At 39.4% G+C, this 25139-nt stretch overlaps 1 protein-coding gene across 5 annotated transcripts in view; it reads right to left on the minus strand.

The window, feature by feature from the left end:
- atr (ATR checkpoint kinase) overlaps positions 1-25139 on the minus strand; it is a 197147-nt gene that overhangs the window by 139282 nt on the left and 32726 nt on the right. For 4 of the 5 annotated variants that reach the window (XR_012988518.1, XM_076293381.1, XM_076293380.1 and 1 more), the window contains exons 6-13: positions 7777-7956; positions 5599-5813; positions 4942-5094; positions 4563-4761; positions 3771-4021; positions 3489-3676; positions 3293-3393; positions 3022-3193 (exon numbers count right to left, since the gene is read on the minus strand). Coding sequence is in view for 4 of the 5 variants with exons in the window: in XM_076293381.1 (XP_076149496.1) it covers positions 3022-3193; positions 3293-3393; positions 3489-3676; positions 3771-4021; positions 4563-4761; positions 4942-5094; positions 5599-5813; positions 7777-7956 (1459 nt within the window). In the remaining variant the exon portion in view is untranslated. The remainder of the gene's footprint in view (positions 1-3021; positions 3194-3292; positions 3394-3488; positions 3677-3770; positions 4022-4562; positions 4762-4941; positions 5095-5598; positions 5814-7776; positions 7957-25139) is intronic. The other variant, XM_076293382.1, reaches the window with a different exon arrangement.

Consider the following 25139-nt stretch of genomic DNA (forward strand, 5'->3'; position numbering starts at 1 on the left):
GCAATAGAATGTGAAGAACTGACTGTTTGGATGAAATGTTAAAAAACCTATGCTGTGCATTGCCCAGCTATCCAATTAAATCAAGATGCTGAGCAGCTCTCCCCAAAACATCTTCTCTGATCAACCTCGTACCTGAAGAGCTGCTATTGAGTCAGTGTACAGAAAACAGTAGGGATGCACAATGATATCGGCCTGACATCGGTATCTGCAGATAAAAGCTTCACAACTTAATTATCGGCATCGGCCGATATGGACATTTCTGCCGATGTGCCTGGCCGATAAGGTGACCTGTTAATTATGCGCACGCGAAGCAAATGTTTACGTTACTATGAGCGCCAACAACATACTTCAACATGGCTCTGTGGCATTTTATTTCCAAATTCCAGAAACTGAAAACAAAAATGCTATTTGCAGGGCTTATAAAGTACCAGTGATGCGAGGAGGGGTAAAACGATACTCTTTTAACGTTACCAATTTAATTACACATCTTAAGAGCCATCATCCTGAACTCTACAAAGCACTAAGCCAGAAAAAAGGCACCAGCTAAAACCGTGACGACGCATTGCTAAGCTTTTGTTTACAATGCAATTTGTTTCTAAAGTGTGTAACGTTAGCTAATGTTAGAAAGCTTTGTGAGTTTCATGAAGTCCAGAACGAAAGCTATCTGTAAAGTTACTAGCCTACGTGTTGTAGGTCTCATTCATTTTACTCTACAGACTGACATTTTAAGTTTACAGGGTTACAGCTGCATTTCTGAACAATGTGTCATATTGTCAACAACACAGTTCTTGGGGAACTGGCATGTAGTCAAGTAGCCTATGACATTTACATGTTTATGTGAACATTTTAGGCTACTTAATAAATGTACCATATTTGAAATAATTTAAAATATTTTTCATGAGTATATGTCTATTTCTAAAATGATACAGGGTTGAATCAAAGTAAAGTTTGTAATGTCCCGCATCGACAGCAAGTAGCCTACATTATCATATAATAGGTTAATTGTAGTACAGGAGAAACTTTTCAATTAATAAAAATTAGAGGTGAATATCGGTATCAGCATTGTCAATCGGCCAAAATGAGCTTGTTAATACAGGCATATCGGATATCGGTTAAAATTCAATATCCCTAGAATATATATAAAAAATATATACCCTTCTCATCTCGGTGCGTATAGTTACTCGGTCAGACACACCCACAGCTAGCCTAGCTTGAAGTGCCTTGAAGTGGTCGGCTTCATTAGCCTACACTGAATGCTCCTTGGAGTTTGAAGTACACCGGAGCTTCTCAGGTGCTGGCTGCAAATCAGTTAGCCCAAGTGGCTGTGCTTTGCCGGAATGTGAAGATAGGACTAAGTATGAGCGTAGTAAGAGTGTGGGAGTAGCTGATATGGCTCCCCATGAATGGAATTCCACGATGCATTCAGAGTTTTGAACCTGTCAGCGAAAGATAATTGCAATAACAATGCCTCGTTTTTGCCTTTACTTTTTTTAACTAGATGGCGCTATACATCAAATGACTGGATATGGGATGTGTTGATTTGGTCACCCTAGGCCTTGGGGAGTACAAAGAGAAAGCACCCGTTTGATAAATCAGATAAGTAATCTCTAGGCCTATTGCAAATACGAATGTCGTTGGCTATATAAACTATCTAGCGGATGTTTTAACAGGTACAAGAAATAGAGGCTTGGTCAACTGTAGTCTATGGCCCATGTTCTGGTTCCTAAATGAAGTTGCCCTACCTTAACTTCCAAACTCTTCACAGCACTGTAGCCAATTAACTGCATGACAGGCTCAACACTAGATTGTGTAGTCTTATTCCCATATCCAGCCCCCAGCACACATACCAAACGAGAACTAAACGACTCATAACAGGTAAATGTCGTCGACATGTGCGCACCAGTATGAGTGCTGCCTGTAGGGGGCCGCAGCTTTGGAACAGGATTGATGATGGCCTCAAGGTGCTGCTGCCCTCAATCTCCAACTTCAAAAGACAACTAAAAAATAATCTCTTACTAACCTATATCTAATATAAAACTGTTTCCTCATGGACTACTGGGATGTATGTGTATGATTGGATGTGTATGTAATGTTGTATGTGATGTTACATGTATGTGTATGCAATGTTAAGTATGTACGTTGTCACCGTCTGGTTTCAGGTGGTTACTGTGTATATCATTGTCTGTACCATGGGCCCCCACCTATAAGCTTTTCTAGCTTCTTTGGGGGACCCATTCACTCTACCCGCCTGTCTTTGTACCCCTACAGGTTTATTGTAATGTTTGAAGTGGTATTGTGAATAAACTCAAACTTAAACAGTAGGCTATGTATGTTTCTGTACAATAAACAATTGTATTTGTTCAAATTTATGCAGCAGAACTACAGGGGGGAATTCTCCCATTCGTGCGTAAATCGTTTTTTTTATGCACTTCTGTGTTACGTGTATTTTCCCATTCTCGCTTCTGTCACACCCACAGTGCGTAAGTTTGAAATCAAGGCGGCCTTATGAAAGAGGCGTGATTTATTTAAAATAGAACCAGACTTTCTCATTGAAAGTTGTTCCATGAAAGACAAACACATCCCACACTCCTATTTTGTTCAGCAGACTATTGTCTAGCTGTCTTGAGCCTCTTTTGGTAAATATTGTGTCTTTGAACTGTAACAGAACGGCACAAACCAAGGACCAGAAACAAAATCCCTTTTAATTCCTCTATTGCCACGTTAATGACGTTACAGTTGTTTTCTGCAGCGTTGCTATGGCAATCGGCTAATTTATGGGTGTACTCTGTTGCAGTGGAAAATGAACAACTGGTACCAAAACCGAGTAGAGCAGAGTTGAGCTGATACCATGCAGTGGAAAAGCCCCATTACATGGATGTGGATAAACGATTGAAATATAGTAGTAAAAAAAATAATGGTAATGACTTTCAGGGGGGTTGAATACTTTTGCATGGCACTATAGCTTGTTATGTCAGGTGTTCCAAAAGATACCGCGAAATCAGTTGCATGCAGAGCACTCACTTGGCAGACTGGTTTACGATACTGGTTGAAAAAAGACTGCAGTTTCAAGCCCCTTGATGTGGCCAAGGCCTGGATCTCAGTGTAAGCCACCATGGACACTTGTGTGGTCTTGGACAGCAAAAAGTGCAAGAGGTGCAGCAGAGCAAAGGACACAAGGCTACCTTTTGCAGCTCTGCCCAGAGTGAAAGAAGTCTTTGCTAGTATTACTGCTACATACAGAGATAGATTTCAAATTATTTATGAATTACTTATGTATTTTTAAAGACAGTACCTGCCAATTTCTCCTGTAGCAAAAATGAGCGTGCTTTTCAAATCATTATTTCTTCCCATCTTTGCGTTGTTGTAGGCTTCTTTTAACCGGCTAGCAAGGACCTTTAACAGAGTGGATATCAATGACATTCATGGCACTATTAAATCATTTCATATTTCCAATCTGTATGATGAGTTGATGTAGGCAGTGAACATACATCTTTCAGGAAGTCATCACCATTCCACGATTCGAGCATGTTCTTTAGGTTCTTACTGAAGAGCATGCGTACCCCATGGTCTGGGTCCTCTATAAGGTCAACCAAAGCAGTTACCAGTGCTTTAGTATCTGGGTCACAGTGGCTCAAATCCAAGTGCATACACAGATGAGGAATATTCTCCATAAAAGCTGCCAAGGAGTGAAGAAAAGCACATGCTTGTAAACACATCAAGTAAACTACAGCTGAACTAGATGCTTTTATTGCAGGGAAAAACTTCCTCACCTTGTTTCACTGGACTATCTTCCTGAGGCTTGAGCAGTATAAGGAAGGGTGTGAGGATAGAAGCTCCAATAGTGGTAGTTCCATCAGAATGAGTGTTTGCCATTGTAAAGTGCACACAAAGATATTTGGATGACATTACAGATTTCTCTAGAAGCTGGAGTCGGGAGTTCTCTGACAAACAGCAGACCAGATGTCCAGAGATACCAGCTAACCGGACTTTCACAAGAGATGAGCTGTCCTGCAACCTGTTTCTGTAAAAACATGTGATATGTAAACATTTTCAAATATTATAGTACTATATTATAATACCATCTGTCAAAAATGTTCTAACACTCCTTTAGAAATTAATGAAAATGGTGGTCATTTCAGATGGGGTTTTTTTCAGCACTTCATAAAACTCTCATAGTTTGAGAACTTTAAATTATTTGTAGGACAGTTTGTTCTCAACTTGAGCTGTGTATGCAAAAAGTTCACAAATTCTGAAGAACATACTTTTCGGAATGCTAGGAAGTTTTTGTATTAGTATTATTTAATTTGAGCTATTTCCATGTTGAACTACATATTATATTGATATGGCATGATTGCAATATAAAATAAACACAGCTAATAATGGTATTAGATTGCATGCAATGGATTAATATTCAACTAAGGTAGACTGCTGTTGTTCACAGCACTAAGCTATTTACGGTTACTGTCATACTTAGACTCTCTGGCCCTTTCTTAGAGCCAGGCATAGTGAGCTGGCCCTCTGAAGAAAAAGTTTGGGGACCACTGTTTAAAAGGTTCACTTACAGCAAGACTTCATGGATGAGGCCATAGGATTTGACACCAAGGTTGTGCAACAGGATAGGGAATCCTCGCACAGTCTCAGCCCTCACTTCCTCATTAATACTATGCAGGGCCCACCGATATACCGATGAACGCCAATCAGGACACACCTTCTTTGGAAGCAGTGACATCAGGAACACACAATGGGCTTGCATTTGAGGTGCTGCAGTAGCATCATAAAAACAGAAAAAACAGAACAAACAAATGCTTTAATTGCCACAAACACAGTTAACAAACAATCATTGTTTGGCAATTTCACCATTTGGTACCAAAATCTTGCCATTAAATTATACAATGGACAAACAATGAACAACTACAGTAAAATGCTAGTTAAGCAGCTTACAGAAAAATGGAGCCAATTTCTGGGAGAGTGCAGTGGTATTTGCTGGGAAGTCAGCAGTCTGATAGACTGAGAGAGTATTGTGCTCCTGCACCCAAGGAATGGACAGCAATGCACAGAAACACTTATTCAGACTGGGTTCCTGCCTCCTGTTGACTTGGCACACAAAATACAAGAATTACTAAAAAGAATCAATTAAGTGCAAATCAGTGAAAGTCCTCAAGTAAATACAAGTTTTTCACACTGTTAACATGTAAGACACACTGCACATGATGCCTGAATAAGCAGTCAAAGCCATGACCAGGGGTTAAATTGGACCAGGGCTGTCCGGGGCTCAGCGCTGGCATATCATCCTTACTTTTACTGTGTCTGGTGCTGAGCCCCTGCACATACTTAGCAGGGGGCACTCATTCTTTCACATCCTCTTTTCATCCGCTTTTCTTATTCTTAATTTAGAATGAAACACATTTTCACTGTTTATTTTTAAGCTGTGGAAAACTAGGCAAGAGCTTGCTAACAGTAGAAATGTCATGTACCATGCTTATTTGATAATAATTATTTTGCCATTGGCATACTATTGTGCCAGAACTGGTGCGATAAGTAAATTTGGAACAACACTTTGGTGTTTCTGGCACACAAAAACAATCAGTAATTCCTTACTGGTAATGAAGAGTATGGCATCCAGGATTCTGATAATACATTCCATCCATGACTTCAGATCTTCTCCAACTGCACTTTTGACCAACACTTTGTAACAGGTGTCCAACACCTGCACCAATGTCTTCTCCTGCAACCACACCAGCTTGTTGCCATTGCTCAAAGAGTTACTGAGGTCTTCATTTTTTTCTCCCTCAGGCAAACGCACTCCAGCTCCCCTACAAGTATTTAACACAAATCAACTATGCTGGTGATTGGGTGTCATTTTAGAATTGAAATCACATCAAAACAACATTTTGGAGAAAATGTAAAATGTGGAAGACAGCATGGGACAAGTGAATAACTGCTAGTGTTACCTTTTGTCACCTATTTTTTAATTTGGTCCTACTTTTAGTCCTGTCAAAGGTCCTTTTTAGTCATTCAAATAAAATTTTTGTTAGTCAAGTTTTAGTCAACTAAAAGTCTTGTCACTTTAGTCTAGAAGTAGTCAAAAGAGAACTCAAGGTATCTTAGCAAAGTTTTAGTCAAAACATTTTGACCACTGACCACTGTCATAGACCTCTGAAGTTCGCCTACAAGAAAGCTGCCATCTTTGAGTATCTTGCGATTTTTCCTATGGGAAAATAACATGGGGTTTTTGAATTATCGCAACTGTGATCTTCGCTACGTTAAAACGGCAAACTTAGATTTTTGCTACCCCAGAGCTAACTTGCAATGCAACTTGCCATAGGTAGTTAGCTTCAATTATCACCCGGAGAGAAGAAATACTCTTTTCTGATTGGCTGGCGGGTGGCCTTTAATTCTGAATAACAGGACACCGTTCCATATCAATGCTTATGAATGGTAACTATAACAACCATAGTAGGACGACGGTTGCAGCGCTCAAGAATCTTTTGGTTGCAGGCTTCCCAACAATGGAATCAACTGTAAACAGGCTAACTGTCCATGATAAAGTTGTACAACAAGCAAAACTAGTGAGCTTCTTTTTAAACAGAACCGCGTGTTTACAGTGTTTACAGTGGCAACCGGGTGATAAGCGGGATAACGGCCTTCGAGGTGTGTCCAGTTATACGGAATTAATGGACTTGGGCGGAGGTAATGGCGCTGCGCGTCGGGGAGTTTTTGCCCCTTGCCCTCGTCCATTAATTCCGTATAACAGGACACCTCGGCGGCCGTTATCCCTTACTTAACATCCGGATCTCCTTATATGGGCAAAGATGGCAGCTTTGGTTCCTTTTTCTAGGCGAACTTCAGAGGTCTATTATCTCTGTTTACATGACAGAGGAAAAGCCCTTTAGTTGACCAAAGTATGAATGTCTTATGCTACTGCTACACTAGATGACGATGTGTGCCCAAACACCACACATTCCCCAAACTTTCCATATTAGCTTTATTAGCTTACTTGCTAGCGAACTTTGAATCATTAGTGTAACTACTTTTACATTACATTACATTTGGCTGACGCTTTTTTTTTTTTGCCAAAGCGACCTACAGTTGTCCATGGATCACAAAGGAATTACAAAATGCCTGTAAAAAGAAAACCACTCTTTCAGAGTGAAAACAAAAGAAGCAGAAATCAGATATAAAAATTATAAGAATAAGTCAACTAGTATCATAAGAACAAATAAGAAGGATTATTTTAAGAAATTACTAAATGATAATAAAAAAAACACTAAAAGAATTTGGAAAACATTAAACAGTTTAATAAGAAATGGTGCCACATCAAACAACTATCCCAAGTATTTCATTGATGATGGTAAAGAAATCTATAATACTGAAGATGTTGCCAATAGCTTTAACAAATTCTTTGTCAGTGTGGGGCCTGGTCTTGCTGACAAAATCCCGGATCCAGGGGCAGCTGGTAGTGGTGGAGGAAATGGAAACCTCGGATATTGTTAACAATTACAAAAACAAATCCTCCACTGATATGAATGGAATTGATATGACATTAATAAAACAGGTAATTTTGGGAATTTTAAAACCACTAACTTATCATTTCAAACCGGCATCTTTCCAGATGAAATGAAAATAGCCAAAGTTATACCTCTGTTTAAAACAGGAAGCAAACTCCACTTCACAAACTACAGGCCCGTCTCTCTACTACTAAGAAAACATACAAACCTGGTGGAGGTAATAAAGTGCCCCTGGAGCTACTATTTGAAGGAGTCTGTGTTACTGTACCTGTCTGTTTCTGAGAGGCTAATCTTGGAGCAAAGTCCAGCAAGACGGAGAATGACCGCTATCCCTTCAAGGAGAAATAGGGTGTGGGAATGCGTCCACTTATTCAGTTCTGTTATCAGTTCCTCCAGTCTCTTCTCCACAGCAGCCCACACCAGGCTTCTTTTCTTCATCTCAACCATACTAAATGGAGTAAAGATCAATTCCGTTAACACAATTCAATACACAGAGAAATACTCTACCATTAGGGTTCATCTAATCATTCAAATTTTATTGATTCCAATTCTGCTTACTAATTTTCCTTCAGATTCTTCAATTACAAAATCTAAAAATATTGTCATTATTTACATAGTTGCTAGGTTACGGGGACGCTGGCAAGACACGACGCTCTGTCTGGCATCATATTTTTGTTTGTTTTTATGTAATGTTCGTAATTTTATGTAATGTTCTGTTATTTTTTGTATTTATTTGTCAAGTTAAACTTTTTTTTTTTTTTTTAATCCGGCTGATATCTATAAGTTAACTTCTATTCCACTGGGCTGATGAGTTTGCCTTGACTAGCCGTCCCTCATCCATATGATGCTGTACATCCACTGGCTGGACTGGTCTGGACGGAAAGATTGCTCAGGGCAATGGGCCTACTCTGCAAGAGATCTGCAGCTGCCACGACCACCGAGCTGCGGCTGACCTGCGAGCCGCCATAACGTTACTAGCATCTGACTTGGGTGCCTAGATTGAGGGTTAACATGGGGAGTACTGATGGCGACGTCGGGAGTCATGAAGCAACAAACTGTCCTTGCTAAAGCCACCGAGCTGCTGATCAGCAAGAAGATTGCCCATCATGACTTCAGACTGTTCTGTTCTTCTGGTGCTCTGCTCGCCAGTGAATTCTCCGGGTTGGTCAGTGAAAGAACTTTAGCCTTGCATCGGTTGTGAACACACAGCTGTGTGCAGTTTCACGCGGGTCATCATTACCCTTGGCTATTTTCAGCCGGTTGGAAATCGGACTAATTTAACATGATTTTTGTTTTTAAATTTATTTTCTTTTTACTTTTTATTCGATCTTTTGCTCTGTTGTCGGTCTTGTATGTTTTGGTGTCACAAGTACGCTGGCGACTATGCCGCTCCATCTATTTTTAGGGCCCGAGCACCGAAGGGCGCAAGGCCCTATTGTTTTTGTAAGGATTATTATTATTATTATTATTATTATTATTATTATTATTATTATTATTTATTATTGTTATTCTACTTTTTTGCTTTCCTGTTTTTGAGGGAGTTAACATTGTCGAAAATTCTTGAAATTTGGCACACACGTCAGGTGTCACGCAATGCAGTTAGGTACAAGAGCTTGACCCCGGGCGTGGCCCAGGGACTCGCTAGCGCCCCCTTAGGTGACTGATCCCGTGGTTGGCAAATATTTTGAGGTGGTTAACGTAATCGAAAAGTCTTGAAATTTGGCACACACATCAGGTGTCACACAAAGCAGCTAGGTAAAAAAGCTTGGCCCCGCGCATGGCCCAGAGACTCGCTAGCGCCCCCTTAAGCCCCCTTAGATGACTGATCCCGTGGTGGGCATATACTTTCAGCTACACACACCAAATTTGGTAGGTGTTTGTATCTCCCCAAGATGAACAACTTTCGAATGTACAATGCATTAGCCACGCCCAACAGGAAGTGAGGTATTTGGGATTTTGTGCAGACTAATATGTGATGAAATATGTGATGAATCATGATGCCAAAGGAGGTGCTTCCCATGGGTGAAAACGCATGAAATTTGGCACACACATCAAGTGATACAGTGAATAGACAGGGATAAAAGCTTGGCACCGGGCGTTGCCCAGGAACTCCATAGCGCCCCCTTATGTCACTGTGACTTGTGGTTGGCATATAGTTTTAGATACACACACCAAATTTGGTGGGTGTATGTAACTCCCAAAAACAAACAACTTTTGTATTAACATGCCATTAGCCACGCCCACAGGAAGTGAGGTAATTGAGATTTTGTGCATTGTGGACATGATCAATTTTAACGTACTCCTCCTAGACGGTTGATCCGATTCATGTCAAAGTTGGTATACATGACGCCGAGATGGTCCTGATTATAAATTGTGAAGCCTTTTTTTGATATGTTGTAATTTGACGAAATGGCGAAATTATTAATTTTAATACCCTTCCACATAAGCAATAAATGTGTCATAATTCACCATGCATGGCTTGAAATGTTTTAAATTTCACAGGTCATTGAAGAACATGTTAATGATAATATTTACATGCCCATAATTCATGTTTAGCATAGCGCCACCAACTGGCAACAGAAAGAATGACAATTACACTGATGTCACATGCTCAATTTTAACATACTGCTCCTAGACGGTTTGTCAGATTCATGTGAAATTTGGCAAACATTATGCCAAGATGTCGCTGATGTTATATTGTGAAGGGATTTTTGATATGTTATATATTTGATATGATTTTAATATCTCACCACATGAAGAGGAAATGTGTCATAAATCACAGTTCATTGAATGAATGGTCTGAAACTTCTCAGGTTAATAGATATCATGATTATGATGATATTCAGACACCCAATGGGCCTGCCTGGCATAGCGCCACCACCTGGCCAAGCAGGAAATGTGTCAGTAATGCTCTATGCTTTGAATAAATGGTCTGAAACTTCTCAGGTTAATAGATATTATGATTATGATGATATCCAGACACCCAATGGGCCTGCCTGGCATAGCGCCACCACCTGGTCAAGCAGGAAATGTGCCAGAAATGGACAATGCCTTAAGTGATTGATCTGAAAGTTTACACAAATTTTGGATATCATTATTGTGATGATATTCACATGTCTAATTTCCATGTCTAACATTGCGCCACCATCTGGCCAACCAAAAAGTGTATCAGAAATGTTCTTTGCTTAAAATGAATGGTCTGAAATTTCTCAGGTTAATATATATTATGATTATGATGACACCCAATGGGCCTGCCTTGCATTGCGCCCCCACCTGGCCAAGCAAGTACATGTGGCAGAAAATAAAATACAAAAACAAATAGCACATGCATCAAATATGTACATTTCACAAATGAACCACGTCGGTGCTTTGTTGGATTCCGACATGTCACGGCTTGCGGCCCGCAGGTGCTCGGGCCCGCCATTGCCGCTTGCGGCTATATTGTCTTATTGTCTTTTGTTTTGTGTCAATGTCTAGTATGTGAAGTTTTTGAAAATCTCCACTTTGGTCATATTTTGTTTTTTGTTTCAATTGAGTTTTCGTGTGGAAGAAAGGCCAAAACTAGAATACTGATTTTTTTGATATTCATGACAGCTCACCTTATGCAGATTATAGCCTACTATTTTTATTACAACTCTACCTCTTTAATTCAGCTGTCTGGTTGAAGCCTGGAAATATTGTAAACAAAGTAGCCTAGCATAGTTGGCTAGCTCATCATAGTCTACTAGTTGGACTGTTCAGTTTCTCAACGTGTTTAAGTTTCAAAGTAACACCACAATAATGTTCGAATGACTGAATAAAAAACTGAGCACATTGTTCAATAACAGACGCGCATGGCGCATAGTGTAAGATAGGAATACACTTTGCTTCGTGATATGCTTTGCGCCGAGTTTTAGATCACCAAGATAGGGCCATCCATCTTTTTCAACACTGCAAAAAGTGATTTTCAAGAAAGGGAAATTTACTTATTTTGGGTAAATTAATCTGGGTTTTTTACTAGTTTTAAGCACTGGTAGAAAAAATATCTTGTTAGTGGACGAAAGTCAAGCTTGTTTTTAGAAGATATATCTTCCTTTTTCTAGGCAAGAATTTCCAGCTTATTTTGAGTTCAAATGATCTAGAAATGAGCTCAAATAGTGTGCAACATCTGAGCAACCAGGTTGTCTCCTTATTTTAAGACATACACATTCTTGATTTAAGAAAACATTCTTGATTTAAGAACAATATTTTCTTAAATTAAGAACACAGTGAGCAATGTCAAACAAACATAATTAGTGAAAAAAATTAGCATTTAACCTACATCAATTTGGTTTGGTCTTGTTGAACACTTTGCTGTAAAATCTCTTGAGTGTTGATCATACCTCCTATCTCAGAACCATGCTCACCCAAATGAAGGCAATTCTGTATTTCTTTTACAATATGTGCAACCAATGTTTTCTCCTTATTTCAGCAATAATCCTTCAAGAACAATGTGTTTTTTCTTAATTCAAAACAGTGACAAACCGATGTCAAACAAACATCTTTATTGATCAGCATCACAAAGATTTGTGTTGTTCTAACACAATTCATATAATAAATGGAGTGTGCAACAATTTATACAACTTCATGTTTGAATTTCCATTGTGACGCGCATTTATGTCAGAAAGTGCTTTTTTTTGTTATCAGCACACCTGGGAAGAAGTTCCGTGGCAACCCTTTATGAATGGAAATAGAACTATAGTTACAGCTGCACTTTGCAGATCTTCAAACTCAACCAAAATAGCCTAATTTTCACATCAAACATGAAATGAAATGTACAAAAAAAATGATATTACTGGAGGTGTGGCAACAGCAAGATAATGAACTTGTGTGTGTGGTGCAAAAGTTTATGTACATTCTAGGTGTAGCAGTAACAATAACAATGATTTGTGTTGTTCCATCATGTCTCCCAGATAATATTTCATAGGGATGTAAGTGGTGGAGTTGTGTGTGACAGTGTAATATGGTGTGAAATCCACTAGGCTATCTGCCTCCAACAGGTCATTTGCTTGTGCCAGCATTGGAATCTCAATTTTATATGCCATGTAGTCCCTTTCATAACTTAGTTTTTTGTGGTTGAAATTCAAAACAGTAAAACGATGAATTAATGACATATATTTTTCTAACAATTCCAAATTCAGGTAAGTTGTTGGTACTTACAGCTGTAACAATTAATGTTTTATTACAGATGTATTTGTTGCCATTGAGAACGATCCATTTAACTGATACAGCATGCTTTATACTGCGTCTTCCAAGCAAAACTCTTGCTTTTTCTTCCAAATATAAAAGGTTTTTTTTCTTCAGATACTGGTCCCAAATTGCATGCGTTAGAAAAAATGGGGTGTTCATTCTTGTTAGCATTTTGGCAAGATTCATACAACTGATTATGCTTAACTAATGACTTGCATACATTTTTAAAGTTGTCTTTAGCCGCCCATTGTTTGAAAAAACAGTGTTTTGACTCAAACCTCATGCACATATGACGTATCATTGGCCCAAGGATTTTGATCTGGGATGGGGCATGAATGAGGTAGTGTTGTTTGGGGGTTATGTTATTTTCTGGAAACAAATTCTTAACATTTAAATGTTTTTCAATAAGAAGTTTCAACCTGTCAATGGTCTGCAGGCAAATTACAGGAGCAAATAAAATATGAATGATCTCAATGAGCTCAATAATGACATTGTGGTAATTAGTACTCTTAACTGCATCTATTATAAAAGGTAGGATTTTCAGAAGAACGATCATCTGCCCTGATGACTGTTTCAAGTTATTATCAGTAGAAGCCAATGTGCTATGGGCTATTGGGGTTGGTTTATCTCCAACATCTGGGGGAGAGTAGGGGAATCCTTTGACGGCAGAATTGAGCCGGTTCAAATCTAGTCGACCTGTAGTATCAAATGTTTGAGGACCAACTTAATCTCTAATGGAGCAATGCCCTCAAGTATGATATGCATCATATCTTGTGGAGTTTGATTGATTATGTTAAAGCCAGGGAAATCTATAACCTTGCTCTTTCTGTTGATTCCATAAGTCATTTTTAACTGGTTTCTGAGGTAATGTGTGCTGGCTTTTTCTATATCCTCACACTGCCGAACATGTCTTTCCAATGACCTTTGCTCGAAGTAATCTTCGTCGAAAAACATCTGCATATCTTCAAACACACATTCACAATGTCTACATTTGCTGTAAGCCAAGCCAACACCCTCTTTAAACCCACACCATTCGTGAACAGCTAAAGTATCTCAGCATATTGAAACTACTGCTCCAAAGACCTCTTGTTGTTGATTTCCAATTTGAATTTTCACACCACTATACAACAGATCAAGATCCTTCTGCAATCTATCCATAACAGCATCAATTCCACAATCTGACAGCTCACTCTGCAATGCAACAGCAAGTAGGCGGATTGCAGCTAGTCTGGATCTGAACTTTGTATTTATATTTCCTAAGGTATAATAGAACATCAGCAATTTGTTCTTTGAGGCATAAGACCCAAGCGGGTTGGAAACATCAATCCCATCATAATACAGAATGATCTGCAAAGCAGAAGGCCTTAGTGAAAATAAAGGGTGTGACCTCATTAATTCACCATCTCTTATGTCATACAAATATCCATCACTATTGTAAGTTGCAGGTTCATTTATCATAGCAAATATTTTTGGATTAGACAAGAACTGTTCCAAACTTCTTATCAGAGAGACATAATGAAAAACCTTGGGTTTAGTTGTTAGAACTCTTTTTTCTCCTTTTGTCTGCAATGATGCTGCATAGCCAACACATACTTCTTCAGGTTCCACATAATAAAAACTTTTTCGGATCAAATTGTCCTGGAGGTAAGTAGTAGAAACTGCAGCAAGTGGATCTTCAAACTGGTCAAACACTTCCATAGCAAGTTCCCTGTCTCCTTGTTGCAGTGTTGATTGAAGTTGGCTTTTCAGGGTGGTCAGTAACATGGCTTGATACTGCTGCATTGCGGCCACCATTTCATTAACACCATTCTGAAATAAAGATAAAATATGGACATTGCGGTCAAATGTTTAAAACATCTCATTGATCACTTTTTTTCAAGATTAATCACGATGAATTGGCAGCAGAGCATAGTTATTTTGTCCCGGCAAGGCCTTGATGCTAATTTGCTGGCTTGCTCTGCATAAAGGGGTTCTTTGCACCTATGCCCTCCCCAACTAGGTTAATTCCCCAGTTGTCAAGACACTTGTTGAATTGGTTTTATCTGGCCTAACAGCTAGGGCACCCGCTGTATAATCTGGCGACCCGAGTTCCTCATTGTTTCCCCTAAAACATTGCCCAGGAAAACGTATGTTGTGTTTTCATATTTACATGTGTTTCTGCAGAGCGTTTAACATTTTGCTGATGTTATTTTCTCATTTGGTTGTGTTGAATTTGTAGCATTTGTGTTGCAAATTGTATTTGTTATGAATGTGCTTTCTGAATTTGGGGTTGTTTTGTTATTGTGCATGTGCTGTGTAGTTTTGCAGATGTTGGAATTTGTGTGTGTGTTGATCACTCTCTGCCACTGTACTAAGGGATGTAACATTACATTAGCTTACAGCATAGAGTGAGCATAAAGAATAGTGATAAATGGACACAAACCTGTGAAAGGTGATGCTTTTCCCTTACGGATATCACTATAGGAGTAGCCTGTCTGGTGAGAGCAGCATGGGGTGACTCTTCCTGTGGACATCAATTTGTGAGAACATTAGGCCAGAAGTCTACTTTTAGTAAGGGCATTTTAGCATATCCTAACCAGTAACCTTTATGAACTTACCAAGAAATGTCTTCAATGTTTATCAATGTATGCAGTAACTCAAATTAAAAGTTGAAGTTCAACTATGAGAAACACTTCCCAGACTTTCATACCTTCCCCTGATTATTTCACATAAACTCTACCCAGAATAGTAGGCCTACTAGCACTAACTGAACGTGTAAAACAACCTGGGATGGCTTACCTCAGAGTGGCAAGACATAGAAGAGTCGTCAGCGTTGGGCAAGACAAGAGAATCCTCACATGGGCTAGTTGAGTTGATAACTGAGGCAGCGCTCTGTGAATGCTGTGGCGATCTTGAGGTCGTCTCTTCGAGAAAGCCAGAGTACACGCTCTTGGTGGTATCAAAAGTGCCAAAATGCTCTATCATTGCGTCACCGGAAAGGGGTTCCACTGTGCAATTCCTGGTGTCACTGGCAACAGCTGCAAAATCTCCATGTTCTAGGTCAGCGGTTCCCAAACTTTTTCCCCCGCGTACCACCGCCTACATTCCGACTCGGCTCACGTACCCCCACCATCCGACACATAAACACATAAAAACGTAACGCATTCTATAACCCCGCCCCCCCGCGTTGACAATATTTGTCCGTTTCCCGGTTTTAGGTGCGTGCATTTGGTCAGTTAAAAAGTTATGAAAAGTAGCCTGCATAGTAGCCTAACTACATCCACATACAATATCTTATAATAGGCCTACAACAACGCCTGACAAGGATGTATTCGTTTGGACAATATTAGGCTATACAGCCTAGAAAGACTAAACAGGCTACCTTTAGTTTGTTAAATGTAAAGCCTAGCTTAATGTTATCTTTCTTGCCCATCTGAAATAACTCCTAGCTTTGCTCCTTCCCTCCTTTCTGTTTTTGTTGTTTTCAAAAACCTGTTATATCCGCGAAACTTTCCCCCCACGGACCACGGACCATCCAACGCATTCAAAAGTAGCCTAACGCATTCTATTAGCTATTCCAGACGTCATGTTTAATAAGCTGCCCTTTTTTTGATGAACACATACAGAGTTTATAAATGATATCCTTTAATTTCATGTTTCCATATCATTATGACCTGATTCGAAATTATGTATTTCTTCATGAATTAATTACAAAAGATTTAAAATGTTCATTTTACACCTGTCCGCCATAGCCCTTTTCATCTCGCGTACCCCCTAGAAGCAGCTCGCGTACCACCGGGGGTACGCGTACCACAGTTTGGGAATCCCTGTTCTAGGTTGATGGGGCTGGTGGATGGGCCAGCCCGGAATATTCTTCCCTCGTTTCCATTCACGGTCCTGCCCTGGCATACAGGTCTTCTAGCAGCCCTACTGCTTGCCATCAGGTGTTCCCCATGACATCGTTTAATGTGGTACCAAAACAAATTGTACACACGATACTCTTTGGCACAGCCATCAATCCCACAAACTACACGAAAGTCTGGACTGCGACTGTGGGTGACATTAATGTGGCTCAATAAAGATTTAAGCGTTAGAGCCACGAATACATAACACATTTTTTTAAGTAAGCGGGAGAATGGATAAGTCCAAACAAATGTGTTAGCAAAATTAATGTGTCATTGTCCATGGTCAAATAAAAAAAAATGCATTTATCTAACATACTTGAAATTACAGTGCTAATACAATACAATGAAATCAATATCAAGGAGGCATGTAAAGTAAATGTAACATTTATTTGGATTACCCACCCTCCCCCGTCCGGTATGAAACCACTTGGTACATTCCACCTGTTCAGTTTGGGCGCGCACCACTTTTTAACGTATGCATTTGGATATCGTGTTTGAAGAAAGAAGAGAAGTGACCAAGAAGAGGAAAGTGTTTGTTGCCACAAAATCGATCTGACATGGACGATTTTGATGATGTAACGCTTGCCACGCTCAGAGGTAATATTGTTTATTTCAAATTTCACTTAAGCTATTTCAATCGGCTAGTTCGTCAAGTTCATGCTAAGGCGCTAGTCAGCATGGCTAGGTATCGCTAACTAGCATATTTACTAATGTGCCTGTTGCAACGTAGCTTGAATGTCATCCTCCGTTTTGGATAAAAGTGTCTGCTAAATGACTAAATGTAGATATTGAGGTTAACCAGAGAAATGTAAGCTAATGTTTGTGCTTTATACTCAACAGCAGCTAATATCAGCGAGGATACCCTGCGCACACTATCTAGAGATGACATTAGGGATCTCTTTCCTGGTCCTGAGCACTTTCTTCGACGGAAAGATGTATGGCTCAAAATCCACGCCGAGGACCATGTAAGAACACTACAGTGACTAAAACACTAGCACTTAACCACTGGAGGGCACGCCAGCTTTTCACTCACCTAGGGTATCGCATGCCTTTAAGTCTTTTGCAAACTTAAGCAGGACTAACAAATTATTGTGCAGAATAAAGGTTATTATTATTAATATTATACTACAATAATCATTATTACATTTTTATATGATTATTATACTTTTGTTATACAATAAAGGTGTCATCTTGTATACCACTAGGATAACCAACTAGGTCAGATTTATTGTCATTTGCCTCCTAATTTCTGCCAGCTGCTCAATTCTACACCTGCAACTTTTTGACTAACAATTGATGGTGTTAAACAAATTGATGGGCCTTTAGTTCATTTCATTACAGTGCATGAAAATGCACTGTACTGTTCTTCCTAGGCAACAACTTCTTATTATTATTAATCCGCTTACCACTTTTTCCGTACACTATTTCTCTTGAACAGATTAACTTCATTAACATTCAAACTTTGTAACGTAGGTATTCAAACGGACAAAGCTGCTATGTCTTTTCAACTTTGAAACTTTTATACTTAAACTATTAAAGAAAAACTTTTTTTAAATCCCCATAGACTTAACATTGCCGATTGTGACATCATAATACGGCCGTTAAGCAATTAGAATCCTATGGCAGGTGTTCAGGCCACCTGCAGCCTCAGGCTTTAAGCATACAATCTGGGTCAATTAAGACTACACATCCTATTCAACTGTTTCCTCTGCCCAAAACTGTTTCAAAATAAAAGTCCTCACTACAATAATCCACTGTTAAACAATGTAACCCATTAAACTACTGAACTTTTTACATTCAACTTTTAAACGGTCTACTTTTAAACTATCATTAAACTATCTATCTATTAAACTAGCTGTCTATCAACAACTTTTAAACTATCTACATTCAACTTTTAAACTATATACATTCACTAGCTGTCTATCAACAACTTTTAACTTGTCATCAACTATGTCAACATTTTTCATCAACTATGACTCCTACCCACTGTAGCTAGTTAGCATGGTTAACAAAGTTAGCATGTTAACATTGTTAGCATTTTTAACAAAACTGCTAAAAATGATTAGCTAGGTTAGCTAAGTCACATGGTTAGCATAGTTAGCATGTTAGCATTTTTAGCAAAACTGCCTTTAAATGATTAGCTAGGTTAGCTAAGTAACATGGTTAGCATAGTTAGCATGCTAGCATGTTAACATGCTAGTTAGCATAACTGCTAAAAATTATTGGCTAAGTTAGCTAAGTAACATGGTTAGCATAGTTAGCATGCTAGCATGTTAGCATTTTAACATGTTATTTAGCATATTTAGCAAAACTGCTAAAAATGATTAGCTAAGTTAGCTAAGTAACATGGTTAACATAGTTAGCATGTTAGCATGCTAGTTAGCATTTTTAGCAAAACTGCTAAAAATTATTAGCTAGTAGGGGTGTAACGGTTCATGTATTCGTATTGAACCGAAACGGTACGGGCGTCACGGTTCGGTGCATGAATTTACACGGAGAATACACGGTATAAAAATACATAAAACTCGTGTGCGGATTAATTAATGTCATGCGCAATTACTGTTAAGTAGCGAGAGTTACGCGAGTTCTTTAGCGACACCTAACGCTAATCTGTAGCCTCGCCTTAGCTCTGAAGCTCTGATTGGCGCCTATGTTTTTTTGTCAGGTCGTCGGTCGAGTCAGTCAGTCATTAGCAGCACTAAGGTTAGACCCACAAGAGTTAGAGGATCCGCTAGTCTCTTTAAGATCGCAAGTTTGAGAACTTCAGTTACAGTAACGTTAGTACAGGCGAAAGAGTGGTGGATAAGATGAAACTGTGTGTGGGCGTTGTTCAGCAGTTGTTGGGTATGTGAGTGGAAAAAATGCTACACATATTCGAAGCCATCACCCAGATGATGTAGGCTACCAATCACTGAAACGAGGGGAAAAAACTTCCCCTGCGCTTCAGCAGCCTTTGGATACACATACAAATAGGGCCAAAACCTATGGCTTAAATTAAATGATTTCGTAATGACAGAAAGCTATGTAAATCGCGTGTAGTCTGTGTATGAAATGAAAGGAGCAATTTTGTTTGTTTTTTTTTAAAAACTGTTGACTGAAAATAGTGTGATATTTTCACAGTTAGTAGGCTAGATTATTACTTTACACACAATAAAAAAAATATTGAGGCAAATTGTAGACCCTTCCATATACAACTAAACACAGATGTTGAAGGTCTTGCTTAAGTGGATTTTTAAAAATATTTTTTCTATGTAATTTGCACTTTCAGAAATAAGAGATGCTGTAGGCCCAGTTTTATAGCTGATTGTCTTATTTTGTTTACAAGTTACAGATGGAGTCTGGGTACTTATTGTACTGTTTAGCCTACATCTTACACACTTCAGGCTGTTGCAGATAGCTCAGGGAAGAGACTGTATGACACTAGGTGGTACAGCCTGAGACATGTACAAAAAAAAATGCTTTCTGCATTTTTGTTTTGCTTTTCCCTCCATTGTACCGAACTCGTACCGAACCGTGATGTCCGAACCGAGGTATGAACCGAACCGTGACTTCTGTGTACCGTTACACCCCTATTAGCTAGGTTAGCTAAGTAACATGGTTAGCATAGTTAACATGCTAGTTAGCATAGTTAACATAATTGCTAAAAATGATTAGCTAAGTTATCTAAGTAACATGGTTAACATAGTTAGCATACTAGTTAGCATAGTTAACATAACTATTAAAAATGATAAGCTTGGTTAGCTAAGTCACATGGTTAATATAGTTAGCATGTTAGCATTGCTAACATAGTTAGCATGTTTAACAAAACTGCTAGAAAATGTTAGTTAAGTTAGCTAAGTAACATGGTTAGCATGTTAGCATTGCTAGCACTGCTATAAAACATAAAGTAGCATGGATAGCAGAATTAAAAATCTTAGCATAACTGCTAGCAAAAATTACAGCCATTCCAACTTTCAGTTTTCGTCAAATATCTACCTATACACAGCCATTAAACTATTTGAATATCAACATTCATTCAACTTCCAGTCTGTCAACAACTTTTAAACTATTTACCTTCAACTTTTAAACGGTCTACTTTTAAACTATCATTAAACTATCTATTAAACTAGCTGTCTATCAACAACTTTTAAACGATCTACTGTCTATCAACAACTTTTAAACTATCTACATTCAGCTTTTAAACAGTTTACTTTTAAACTATCAACTTTTATTAAGCTATGCAACCACCATGTCTATCCTAGCATCACCGTAGTAACCATCTCTGTATTATCTGTTTTAACTATACATAATATTTTACATCACAACTTTAGCATTTTCATGCACTGGTAATTCCTTGGAATTGCATTTCTAGTTTTATTAAATATGTTGTATTAAAGACGTAACGCCAGCATTACTCTGTGTATTCAGCTGCATGTGATGTTTTTGAAATATCATAGCTAATATCATGATTAATCAGTCACAAGATTAGTTTATTCTGGTAGCCTACAATATCTTGGATATTCATTTATATGTCTGAATATGTTTGAATATCTTTACTGGTTCTTATTTTATTTTCTTTTATTATTTACAGGTGGATGAGGGCCCCTCTCCAATGGCTAGGTCATCAACAACTCCATGTGATGTGGCATCTCCCAGCAATGTTTTAAAATTCTCCAGTATGGAGTATGTTATCTTCACTGACAGTGAGCTTGAGCAGGTGGGACGTTCATATTTTGAGAAGCAGAGACTTGGAAAAGAACAAGAGGTCACTTTGTCGAAGGAGCTTTACTGCCGCCTCATCCGAAATACAATGACAAACATGATAGCCATTGCCGAGCATCTGAGGGCTCCCGTTATCCAACAAGGCATGAGGTTACCTCCATTGCTAAGCGCCTAGTAGAGTATTACCCAATGCTAAAGGACAACTCATCAGACAGTGTGTGGGTATGTACACATTCTTGTCATTATCGTTTTAGAGGATGAAAATGGTGTTGCTTTGCCTGTCTAAATGAGATGTATATCTTTACAGGAAGATGTGTCTAAGAGACTCATGAAGAGACTTTCAAACATTAAAAGTCCTGTCAAATCCAAATCCAAAGCTCCACCTGCCAAGAAGCAACGGCAAGTTGGGGATGCTGATGAGAGTCTTAGCTCTTCCTTCAGTGATTGTGATTCCAGCGCTTCAACGCTCATCTTGGAAACATCACCCAGGACGAGTACTCCAAAAAGGGCCAACCAAGTATCACAACAGGAGGACAGTGAAGATGAGTCATTCACACTCACAGGTATTTTACATTTCACTTGCATGTCAAACTATTCAGATTAAGTGTTTCAGGTAATATAGTTAAAGGGGTAGGTTACATTTTATTGTACTAGTCTGACTGCGCTGCAGTCTTTTGTTTCCTTGATTTTCAACCAGTATGCCATCAGAGGCCATTAGCTGTAATTTGGAAAATTATCTAGTGACCAATGACCATTAGTCTCATAAAAGAATCTTCACTGTCGATCAAAAGTTTTTGATCCCTTTAAATTCTCTTGTTATTAATAGGAACACATAAGAGTATCCTTCAGGAAATGCATTAAACAGTTGTAAACAGTACATGATGACATAGTCAGTAAGAAATAATGACTAGAAAATAAATTATGACAGTACTCCAGTCTTAGCCTTCACCAAAAAAGCCACCTTTTGCAGCAATTACAGCCAGGGAGATCTCTGATGGTCCCAACCCTCATGCTGCCTCCACTGTGCTTGACAGATGACGTGAAGTATCTGTCTAACATCTGAGTTGGTAAAACAGGATTTGTATTGTGTGAAAAGTGAAGGAGGAAGGTTACCATACCCATGCCATGCTATATACCCCGGGCCAGTTTTATCTATTTCTTGTCCCCTAATCAAATGATGTCCACAGGGTATAGCATGGTGAGGGTAAGGTAGCCTTTCTTCTTCACTCTTTATAAATCTCCTATTTTACTACCACGTCTTATGTTGGACCTATACTTCATGCCATCTGTCAAGCACGGTGGAGACCGTGTGGAGGTCTGGGACCATTAGATTAACTTGGAATACTGACAGCAAGCTGTAATTGCTACAAAAGGTGGCTTGTTTTTGATGAAGGCCAAATTTGACATACAAAGTGATCATTTCCATTAAAATCAGTATTTCTTACTCTGACAGTGTTGTCATCGTCCTGACAATGTTTACATCTATTCGCTCTACTTCCTATGCTCAATTATCTCATGTGTGTTTCCATTGAAAATAGAATTTAGTATGTTTGTGGTAACCAGCCATTTCAGTGAAATACAATGGAAGGCCTGTATTCTCCAGTGAAAGCCCACCATTGGTCTAGTTGAACTGGCTCTGTGATGGCAAAAGTGAGTGCTTCTGCTTTACTGTGATAGTTTGATTCTCTATTCTTTGCAGTTCCTGAGCCTATGGATAGTGAGAAGACGCAGGTGCAGCATTATCGCACACTGCAAACGATGTTTAAGTCAAAGAAGCCTAACAAGGCTGCTGTCTCACAACTGCTCAACCTAGAGTTTCCAGCTCGTAGAAAGTTTATTGATTCGGATACCATCAGAGAGCAAGATAGGCCTGCCAAGATACTTGAGGCCTACCCTTGCTTCCGGGATCTTGACCATGTAAGACAACCTTTTTGGCCGTACAACTCTCTAACTCTCTCTCCCCCTCTTTCTCTCACATCCCTCTTTCTGTCACCCACTCCCCCCCCCACCTTCTCTCTCTTTCTCTCTTTGTCTCTCAGCCTCCTCTCAACTCATTTCCCTCTTTCTCTCCATCTCTGTCCACTCTCCCTCTTTCTCGATCTTTCACATGTTCGCTCTCTCCATCTCTTTCTATCTCTCTATCCCTTTCCTCTTTCCATCTTTCTCCTTCATGTCTCTCTCCCGCCCCTTTATCTTTCATATCACTCTCCCCCTCTTTCTTTTCATCTCTCATCTCTCTCCTTTCTCCTTCATCCCTCTCTGCCTCTTTCTCTCTCATCTTCCTATCCTCTCTTTTTGTTATTAATATTAAAACAGTCATGGGATGCCTTCTACAGTAAGGTCCAATACTACGGAGTAATGAAGCGTGCAATGAAGCCCCCCCTGACCATGGACGGCGGTGAGTAATATGGTGTGGTGGGGTTAGCGATCTGAATATTGAGTTCAGTGTTTATTTCTCATATCTGATTTTTGTTTTCTTTTGATTTAGTTGAACATGCCATCGCCGTCTTCACCGCTTTACCGCAGCTCTTTCCCACAGTCAAAGGCACGCAGCCAAATTGAGGCGATTTTCCATGTTCTAACGGTGAGTCAAACATGGCTCTTTGTAAGGGCCGGTGTACACACATACAAACATGCTCACAAACTGACAGAGGCTAACACATCAATTGCATGTGAAACAGCAGTAATGTTTGATTTTGTCCACTTTGTCTTTGCAGCCCTCAGAGAACCCGGACGCTTTCCTGCGCACACAAGCATATCCAGTTGTCCTGCTAGGAGAAGAAAACTGCCTTCTCGCCATTGGAGCAACAACATTGTGCACATTTCCACGCGAGAAATGTAATGAAACGATCCTTTACCTCATGGGCTGCTACTACGTTTTCCACCTTCGTTACCCAAAGACTATCTGCACACTACTCTCTGTGATCCAGACTGAAGTGGTCGGAGAAACACTGCATGATGGGGATGTCACCCCTTCCTACAAGAAGGCCATTGGAGAGTGGAAGGCCTTCTTAGAATGAACAGGTTTCACATGTCCAACTTCCTCTTTCTTTCTCTCCCTCTTTCCCCTCATTCTCTCCCTCTCTTACTTTTTCTCTTTCTTTCATCTCTCTCTCTCCCCCTCTTTCTCTCACATCCCTCTTTCTGTCACCCACTCCCCCCCAACCTTCTCTCTCTTTGTCTCTCAGCCCCCTCTCAACTCACTTTCCCTCTTTCTCTCTCCACCTCTGTCCACTCTCTCTTTCTCCATCTTTCACCTGTTTGCTCTCTCTATCTCTGTCCCTTTCCTCTTTCATCTCTCTCTCCCCCTCTTTCTCTCACATCCCTCTTTCTGTCACCCACCTTCTCTCTCTCTTTGTCTCTCAGCCCCCTCAACTCACTTTCCCTCTTTTTCTCTCCATCTCTGTCCACTTTTCCTCTTTCTCTATCTTTCACCTGTTCACTCTCTCTAACTCTTTCTATCTCTCTGTCCCTTTCTGTCCCATCTCTCTTTACCTCCCCTTTCTCTCTTCCTTCTTCATCTCTATCCTTTCATTTATCTGCCTTCTCTTCTCCCTCATCTCTTTCTCCATCTCCCTCTTGCTCTCTATCTTTTTCTAACTCTCCCTTTGATCTCTCTCCCTCCCTTTCTCTGTCTCCAATTAATGTCATGCTAATTAAGCATCATGGAGATTTTTATTTTATTTTTGTTGTTGTTGTTGTTGTTTGCAACAACATGTTGTTTGCAGCCCAAGCATAAAAACCTGTTGTGATGAGAGTGATGAGAGTTTACCATCACATGTTGTCTGCCCTAAGCTGTTCATGTTGATTTAAAAAGTTTGCCTTTTGTGGCATAGTT

The sequence above is a fragment of the Alosa pseudoharengus genome, unplaced genomic scaffold, assembly GCF_046254945.1.
Source record: "Alosa pseudoharengus isolate Yale_2024_CS ecotype anadromous, Long Island Sound unplaced genomic scaffold, YU_APseudo_1.1 YU_APseudo_1.1_scf_2, whole genome shotgun sequence".
Taxonomy (NCBI): Eukaryota; Metazoa; Chordata; class Actinopteri; order Clupeiformes; family Clupeidae; genus Alosa; species Alosa pseudoharengus.